Raw genomic sequence first — 9,258 nt, forward strand, 5'->3', positions numbered from 1 at the left:
AAGAAATAAATAAAAAATTAAAAAAAAAAAAAGTATACATACTGGGAGAGAAACACATGTAAATGAATTTGATGAATAGAACTTCAACTGCTACTGGAAGATATAGGCTTCAATTATGAGGAACTCTGCCCTTCTTTGGGGGGAGTACTGGGAATTGAACTCAGGACCTTGCACTTGCCAGGCAGGTGTTACACTACTGAGCTAAGTCCCCAGCCCCTGTGCCTTCTTAAAACAAGTCATTCCCCATAAGTGAGTTAAGAAAGTAGAGAATATTGAGCCAGGTGTGGTTCTGCATGCCTATAATCCTAGCTCTCAGGAGGCTGCGGTAGGAAGAGTACCTTGAGTTCAAGGCCAGCCCAGGTACACAGCTGAGTTCAAGGCCAGCCTGAAGTACATAGTAAGATCTTGTTTCACAAAACAAAACAAAACAACAAAATAAACCTAAAACAAAAGATCTTTTCTACCACGAAATAATTAACTAGGTTAGAGTAGGCTGCGAAAATTAAAATATGCGATACAGGAATAGGAAGCCAACTACGATGGCCCACATTTGTAAACCCAGCAGTCTGGCAGGCTGAGGCAGGAGGATCCCAAGTTTGAGTCCAAGTTGGACAATTTAGCAAATCTCATTCCCACCTCAAAAATCAAAGATAAAAGATAAAAAGGGAATTGGGAATGTAGCTAGTATAAAGGTCCAGGGTTCAATCTCCTATACTTAGAAAAAAAAGAATAACAAAAAGAGATCACCCACTTCCTCACAGTTTAAGCCATATCATCGTATTCAACATCACTTCCCCATGGTTACACATTCAGGAAGCAACACTGCTTACTCCAGAGAGGCAGGATAAAAGCAGCAATCCTAAATAACTAAGCTGATTTTAATAGCATAGTAGAGCGAGTTATATAACAACAAAAGGGGGCCAGGGAGGTAGCTCAGTGGCACAGCGCCTGCCTGGCAAGCACAAGATCCTGAGTTTGATTCCCAGTACCAGTACCAAAACTCAAAAAATCTAAGAATGAAAGGAAAGGGGGCTCAGCATCCGGGAAAGAGACATCAACATCAGAGAGCAGTTTTCTACTGCATCTAAATATAGTTTAGTCATTTTAAAATAGAAGGCTCAACTTCATACCTAGTAAAGTTATAGACAAAACTACAAATGTTATGTTATTCTTGGAAAAGTATGCACGACTGGGGTTGTCAGTTTACTGCCAAGAACGTGAAAGATGACTTGAAGGGCTCTCGGGGTCCAAGGACCTGACAGATGCAGGAGGCCGCTGTGTCCTGCTGCACTAGCGCTGCATGTAGTGAGAGGTGACGCCAGCCGTTCATGAGAGGCCCTGGTCTGCTCTCGCACTGTCCCACACCCTCTACTCCTCCCTCGGACCCTGCGGCGGTGCACACAGCTCCGTGCTGTCCTTGCTTTCCTGCCCGCCTCTCTGCCTCAGCCCAGTGTAGTTCACCTCCTCCAGGATGTCTGCCCTGTTTTTCCCTCCACAACAAACTTTTCCTCCCCGTCCTCCCACTCCCCTTCTCTTCTCCTGACACTGCCCCATAGCTTTTGATGCCTGCATTTAATGAGACATGTCAAACTCTGCTTTTGGCTCTGTGTAACCCCACTGGTTAGTTGGTCCAGTGACTTTCAGAGAATTGCAGTCCATAAAGAAGCTCAAGAGAAGCCAGGCGTGGTGATACACGCCTGTATTCCCAGCACTTGGGAAGCTGAGGCAGGACCAGCGTTGGCTACTAAGAGAGCTCAAGGCCAGCCTGAAGTGAACTGAGTAGGGAAACCCTGTCTCAAAAAGACAATTAAAAAAACAAAAAAACAAAAAAAAACAAAAACAAAACAAAAAAAAAAACCAAGAGAAATACCCCAAGGAAAATGTTCAGCTAACTGCTGACCAGCTTTCTATTTCCACAGACAAGTAATTTAACACTCAAACTAGCAGTTTGTTAGAGAAAAAGTTTCAATTTAGCACTGAAATACTTTGAGACTGGGTCTTGCTAACCTACCCAGTCTAGACTTGAATTTCTGACCTCCCTGCCTCAGCCTCCCAAGTGTACTAACATGCCTACCTAGGACAGCTTGTTTTTTTTTTTTTTTTTTTAAATCTTTCTCTCTCTTCCTCCCTCCCTTCCAATTGGTACAGGGTCTCACCATGCAGTTTGGACTCTGGACTCATAGTGATCCTCCTATCTCAGCCTCCCCAGTGCTGAGGCCAGCATGGCATGCAGCCCAGGGATTGAACTGTGGACCTTATGCTTACCGGGCAGGTGCTTGGACCACCAAGCTATTGCCTCAGCCTTTTTTTTTATTTGTCTTTTTTTGAAAGAGGGTTTCACTACACAGCTCAAGTTGGTATTCAACTCCAGGATGGCCTCAAATCTGTAGTAATCCTGTCTCAGCCTATTACTGGGGATTATAGGTGTGAACCACCATGCCCAGAAGCATGGCCTGTTTTATGAGGGCTTAAGCTCCTTTCCAGACCTCAAAGTCTACTCTAAGAACTCATGACTTTGCAGACAACAAAGGCCAGTTAAGCTGTCCCCACCCCCAGAAAAAAAAAGTAAAGAAAATGCTGGGACCCATCATGGCAGATGGAAATCAGTCACATAGTGGATATAGCACCTATAATCCAAGCAATATTTATGTGCATCATGGTCACAGAGTACCTGAAGACAGGCTGGCATGTGTGATGAGACGAACGTCCCTGCTGCTTACCTATACAAAATGACATACTCGTGCCCCTGCTTTCTGGAGAGCCTGTAGGCTGGCGTCACCCGTGTTATAGCAAGAAGAGACTTCAATAGCAGGGACAGTCTGTTGTAGACAGTATAGGAAACTTTGATTTCTTTATCACACCTGAGGAGTACACAGACCCAGTTAGCATCGCCTATGAACTACTGAAACTGTACAACTTTATGATTTAATAATGTTTTGAACTAAAGGAACACTGGAGTGGTCCACAGATTTTTTTTCTTTTTTTTTTGTCTTTTGAGATAGTGTCTCACTATGTAGTTCAGGCTGGCCTCAAACTAACCTCGATACTCCTGAGGTTATCTCAGGAGTGCTGGGATTACAGGTATCCCCCACCAAACCCAGCGCATAGATTACTGAAGGAAGCCAAAGTTTTATATTTTTATGCCTTAGACAGAAGAAATGAGAAGGAAAATCCACCCAATATGTTTTTTGTTTTTTTTTTTGGCGGAACCGGGGATTGAACTCAGATCTTTGCATTTGTCAGTCAAGCGCTTATCCTACTGAGCCATCTCCCCGGCCCCAATGTTTTGATGTAGTTTGGAAGTGGTTATCATTCTAAGCAATACAGCAATACTTAAAAATCAATGAATATACAGTGCAGTTATATACACTAAAGGTGCAGAAATAATAGTACTGTGTCATCCTATGAACTGTCTAGGGAAATCTAGAGAAAAGCCTGTCACTAAAATGCTCTACCATAATAAGGAAATTGTTCTCTAAGAAAAACCAGTGTTCACATGTCAGGTATTTATCACTACTAAGGGTTTTCTTGGATGGCTGGTATCTCCCTCGGTCTTCCTGCATATTCTCCATGAGAACCGATGCTTCAGCCAGCAGGTAAATGGAGCTGCCTTAAAGGACAAAGGCGGGGGCAGGAACATGGCACAGAGCTCCCATCCACGGCCACCATGGGGTGTCAGGGGCAGTGCAGGGAAATCTTATTGGACGACAGCCATGCAGCGAACAGACAAAATGGAGTGGTCACGTTACACACTCACGAGGGACTGAGTCAGAGAGTGAGCTGTGCTTTGGGCGAACAGCAAGCCCTTGTCAGCCCTCCCTGCTGTTTCTCTCTGAGGCTCTTGGGTCCCTGAGGACCGACCTCCCGGACTGACCTACATCTGAAGGTCACCACGGTGACTAGGCTGGAAGCCAGGCAAGGAGCACAGTGCAGCAGAGACCTATGGCTCTGCTGGGAAGCCAGACGCCCTCCCTGCCTGGGGAACAAAGCCCTGCTCTCACAGGATGTCACCCGCTGTGTCCTCAGCTGCCACCAACCCAAAAGCCTGAGACAGAAGCACTTACTTCTCATTCATTTCAAGACACCAAATCTCCAGCTCCATGGAGTCTCCCTGTAGGTGGGACAAGTGAAAAGCTTTTCAGTTTTTAAGTTACTTTCTTTCTTATCACAAAGTATTATGCAGTCACTACAAAAATGTGAAGATATGAAAAGAAAATAAAAGTATCAATTTATTTAATCAGCTTTTTAAAAGGTTAGATCACCCTGTATATACCATTTTTTTCCACTTCTTTTTTGTCTTTATCTTTTATTTATTTATTTGGTACAGGGTCTCACTACACAGCTATGGCTTGTAGCGATCCTCCTATCTCATCCTCTCCAGCACTGGGATTACAGACATGCACTACCATGCCTGGTTTTGATGGCCTGCACAGCATGCGGTACCAGCAATCAAACCCAGGTCTTTGTGCTTGCCAGACAGGCACTTAAACTACCAAGCTATCTCCCCAGCCCTCCACTTCTTTTTTCTTAATAAATACATCATAGAATTTCCTTTAAAATAAAAATTGTAGCCAAGTCTCGTGGTGCATGACTGTAAAATCCAGTACTCTGGGATGCTGAGGAAAAAGGGTCACAAGTTTGAGCCCAGCCTCAGCAACATACCTATTCAGCAAGACTCTCAAAAAAAAAAAAAAAAAAAAGTTTCTTAGCTGTGTGATAATCTCTAGCCAAATGTTCACCCTCTCTGTGTATTGTATGCCTCTCAATAGACTTCTAGGAGGTAGGAAAGGAAAAGATGAAAGCCAGAATTCCTCAACCTTGTAACATTCCTGCATGTGACTTAAGCAAAAGACAGTCCCATACCTTTAGACCTTTTTATTAATCGGCTGGAAGAGTACTGCTTTCTTAGGTATGGGAGTAAGTGCAGTTAGTCTACAAAGCTGAGAATGTCTATTGTAGTACATCAAATTTGTATGTCTATTTTAGACCTCCTTATTGCTCTCGCCTTGGTTTTGTGGTGGTGGTCATTCAAGCAAGGGCCCTAACATGCAAAGCAAGTGTCCTACCACTGAGCTACAGCTATAGAGCTTTCTTCTAAGACAGGGCCTTAGTGTGTTGTCTGAGCTGGTCTTGAAGCCTTGTTCTCAAGCAATCTTATTCCTTAGCTGCCTCAGTAGGGGAAATTAAGGAAGTCAGGATGGCTGAGCGGTCTAAGGCGCTGCGTTCAGTAGGGGAAATTATAGGACTAGCTTGCCTCATCACACCACATAGCCTCATAATGTTAATGGGAACAGATTAACAAGCATATAAGTACAGTAGTGATACTTCGCTCATTCAGGTGTGGTGGTGCACAACTGTATTCTCAGCCCTCAGGAGGATGAGGCAGGAGAATGGCCATGAGTTTGAGGTCGGTTTGGGCTACATAAGCAAGTTCAAGACCAGCCTGTGCTATATAGTGAGAACCGTCTAACAAAAATAAAACGAAATGAATATCCTGGCTCAATGTGGACCAGGGTAAAAAAAAAAATTACATATATACACACACATGTACTTATTTATATATTTATATTTATGTATTTGCATGGGCAGGCACTTAAACAACTGAGCTAACAACAGGCAGGGATCCCATTTCTTATGTATTTGGTACAGGGTCTTGCTATGCAGCTCGGACTCGTAGTGATCCTCCTGTTTTCAGTCTCCCCAGCGCTGGGATTACAGGCGTGCACCACCATGCCCACTCAACATTTTTTTTTAAATTACAGTAAAGAGTGGGGGATTTGATTCAGTGGTAGATCATCTGTCTAGCATGTAAAGGTCCTAAGTATGATCCCCAGCACCACAAAAAGAAAAAAAAATTACAGTAAAATTGAGTATGGTGATGCACACATAAAATTCCAGCACAAGGGAGGGACTAAGACAGCGGGATCACCAAAAGTTCAAAGCCAGGCTGGGCCACATAGTTCAAGGACAATCTGAACTCTCTCTCTCTCTCTCTCTCTCTCTCTCTCTCTCTCTCTCTCGGTAGATAGATAGATAGATAGATAGATATATAGATAGATAGATAGATAGATATAGTGAGAGTCTGTCTCAAAAGCAACAACAACAAAAGAGGTGGGGATGCAGCTCAGTGTGAAGGCCCTGGGTGTAAACCTGAGTACTGCAAAACCAAAACAATTTAGTATCTACAAATGAGATGCCATAGGAAGTCTACAGAAAGCAGCTACCTCTCGTCCCTAAAAGGGTAGATTTTCTAGAGCTTGTAGGTCGAAGAATGAATAGAAAACTGTCATGTGCAGAAGAGAACAAAGAGCTGATTTCACAATGCAGGAAAAGCATAAGAGCCAGAACCAGAGACTAAGGTACTGTCTAGCACATACGAAGTCCTGCGTTCAATCCTTAGCACCACCGAGCACATAAACCAAGACTCCTTCAGAAAACAAGAAATGCAAGGGATGGTGGTGCACGCTGTAGTCCCAGCACTTGAGAGGCTGAGGCAGAAAGATCACAGCAAGTTCAGGACTAGCCTTGCCTGCAAAGCGACTTTAAGACCAGCCTGAACTGCAGAGTGAGACGCTGTCTCAAAAAGACTAAACAAATAAGTTAATGAAAAAAAGAATATGAGAAGTTCAGAGAAGGAAAATTCAGGAGGCTGAGAAATAAGCTGGGAGCAGAGGGTGGACAGCGTGGCTGATGGGGGAAGCTCCACCCGGCTGTCCCCTTACCTCAGAGGTCTTGAGTGAGATCTCCACACACATGGACCGCCCAACAGCAGGCAGCTGCCCCGCCAGTGCCTTCTTTGCTTCATGGGTGACCTCTGGGATATCTTTGATCGCCAAGTTAAACTGAAAAACAAAAGGGACCCTGGCATGAGACCCTGTCAAGGAATATCAGGGAACTGAGCAGCAGTCTGTCTGGGATGGCAGGCACTGCTTGGGCTTGCACCAAGGCCCCAGATTTGGACAGGAAAAGGGTTAAAGGTTAAGCACTCAGGACAACCACCAGATAACAAGGCAGGATGAAGCTTTCCATGTGCCTCAGTAGAAAGCCAGGACCCAGAGGCTGTCAGGATTTATCTCAATAAGGAATACACTTTCCAAGTGAATGGATCCAACAGTGTCAGACATTTCTCACATCACAGCTTAGTATTACTATAAATGATATGCTTAATTACTGAACTTGACAACTTTACACTCATTTCTAGTGACAAACACTGCAGCATTATCTACCCCTCACTTAGCAAAGAACAGGAATTTTACCCAATCTGAACCCGTGGGAGACGAAGAGGAACGAGTGCAAATCTTTTCACCAAGTCGAGCCTGGACAATTACTTGGACGGTCTGAAAAACAACCCCAAAAAGAAATCAATGAAAAATCTGTGGAGTGTGGCGGGCAGTACAGGGCTTACCTTGGGTGCAAGGAGTCCTAGGTTTGAGCTAGCAGGTTCTAGCGTACAAAGATTAAAAGCTTACCACTGCTAGGTTAAAACGGTGTCAAGTTATCATAACTCTACTTCAGGAAAGGAAATCATTTTAACAGAAAGAGAATCAAAAAGAAGGTCTAAAATCCAACTTTCATTCTCCACTGACCATGAAGGAAACAATAAAAGAAAGGTAGACACTGCAATCTGCTGATGCTTAGGTAAGACATTTTGAAGGCTGCCGTTCCAGTGCCTGTCTTTGTTCCCTCCCCAAGGGAACACACTGTGCCAATAATGTGGCAGAACAGTTTGACATTTCTACAAATAGCCTTCCACAAAAATCTGTGAACAAGTTACTGTGGAAAACTGAAAGCTACTTTCTAGTCACACCCCCATCATTCACAGTTTGGTTTACAACAAACAGAAGTAGCCCTTAAAATGGGCAAGCTGCAATCTGTTAGATTCTGATTCCAAAGAGGCTTCAACACAGGAGTTACTTCGAACTGTTCTTGGCCCAGGAGAATGGCTACATTACCTTGAGGGCAAAAAATTTAATGAACTTGTCCAGGTCCTTTCTGTCCTGCGAATTGAGATCAGTTTCCATTGCCTATCAGAATCTGTAACAGAAAAAGGTAGGGATGACAGGCAATCAGTACATTTAAAAAGGGATTAACATGGTAACACCTAAGAGCGGGGTAACAGTTACATGGAGACAGGACAGAAAAACCTTCCTGTAGCTAGACACACCAACTATTATGGTGCTCCTTCTTGAGGACAATAAATTCCAAAATTCCACATGGAGAGCTATATTTAGGAACTAAAAAAATAGATGAGAACATTTTACCTGATTTTGAAACCTTAAGCTTAAAATATATCTACTTAAAACTTTTATTACCCACTATATTTAGCACCAAGGATCTGCGATGCTGTTCTTTCCCAGTACTGGGGATGAACTGATGCCTCACTGAGCTACAGCCACATCCCCTACCTGGTTCTGAGACAGGATCTTGCTATGCAGTGCAGGCTGGCCTTGAACGCACCATGTAGCCCAGGCTGGTGTCGCACTCCCAGGAATCCTCCTGCCTCAGCCTCCCAAGAAGCTGGGATCACGGGGGTCTGCCACATTGCTGGCTAGAACTATATTTTATTTATTATGTTTTAATGTATTTAGTACAGGGTCTCACTACACAGATCAGACTCCCAAGTGCTGGGACTACAGGTGTGCGCCACCACACCTGGTCTCAATCAATGTCTCAGGGTGCCCTGGGGGCAGGGCCAGGCGGCACAGCACACTGGGGATTGAACCAGGTCCCTGCACCCGCCTAAGCAGGAGCTTCAGTCTGCTGAGCTATCTGGCTGGCCCAAAACCTGTATTTTAATAAACCAAAAAGGTCACTGGTGGACAGGCATTGTGGCACACAATCAGTCCCACCACTATAGGGGTCTAAGGCAGGGGCATCACAAGTTTCAGCCCCGTCCAAACAACTTTAAACAGGGGGTATCCTACCTCAGAACAAAAAACAAAAAGGCTCAGTGCAATGGCCCTGTGTTCACTCCTCAGTCACACACACACACACACGCACACACGCACACACACACACACACACACACACAACTTAGCTGAAGTTAGGGATACGCTTCAGTAACTGAATCCTTGTCTAATGTGCCAAGGCCCTGGGCTCCATCCCCAGCACTGCAAAAAACAAAACTAACAAACACAATATTTTCCTTTTTTTTGTGACGGGAATTGAATTCAGGTTGCCAGGCAGGTGCTATGCCACTGAACTATATCCCTAGCCTCCCCCCCAACCCCCATTTTTTTTTTTTTTTTTTTTTTTTTT

At 44.2% G+C, this 9,258-nt stretch overlaps 1 protein-coding gene across 10 annotated transcripts in view; it reads right to left on the bottom strand.

Annotated features, from left to right (window-relative positions):
- Atg13 (autophagy related 13) overlaps positions 1–9,258 on the bottom strand; it is a 38,510-nt gene that overhangs the window by 13,699 nt on the left and 15,553 nt on the right. For all 10 annotated transcript variants that reach the window (XM_023710567.1, XM_023710569.1, XM_004626982.2 and 7 more), the window contains 5 exons: positions 7,953–8,034; positions 7,257–7,337; positions 6,723–6,842; positions 4,065–4,111; positions 2,721–2,861 (listed from right to left, as the gene is read on the bottom strand). In XM_023710567.1, coding sequence (XP_023566335.1) covers positions 2,721–2,861; positions 4,065–4,111; positions 6,723–6,842; positions 7,257–7,337; positions 7,953–8,021 — 458 coding nt within the window. In that variant the 5' untranslated portion in view covers positions 8,022–8,034. The remainder of the gene's footprint in view (positions 1–2,720; positions 2,862–4,064; positions 4,112–6,722; positions 6,843–7,256; positions 7,338–7,952; positions 8,035–9,258) is intronic.

This window comes from Octodon degus, unplaced genomic scaffold, assembly GCF_000260255.1.
Source record: "Octodon degus isolate 3935 unplaced genomic scaffold, OctDeg1.0 scaffold00018, whole genome shotgun sequence".
Classification (NCBI taxonomy): domain Eukaryota; kingdom Metazoa; phylum Chordata; class Mammalia; order Rodentia; family Octodontidae; genus Octodon; species Octodon degus.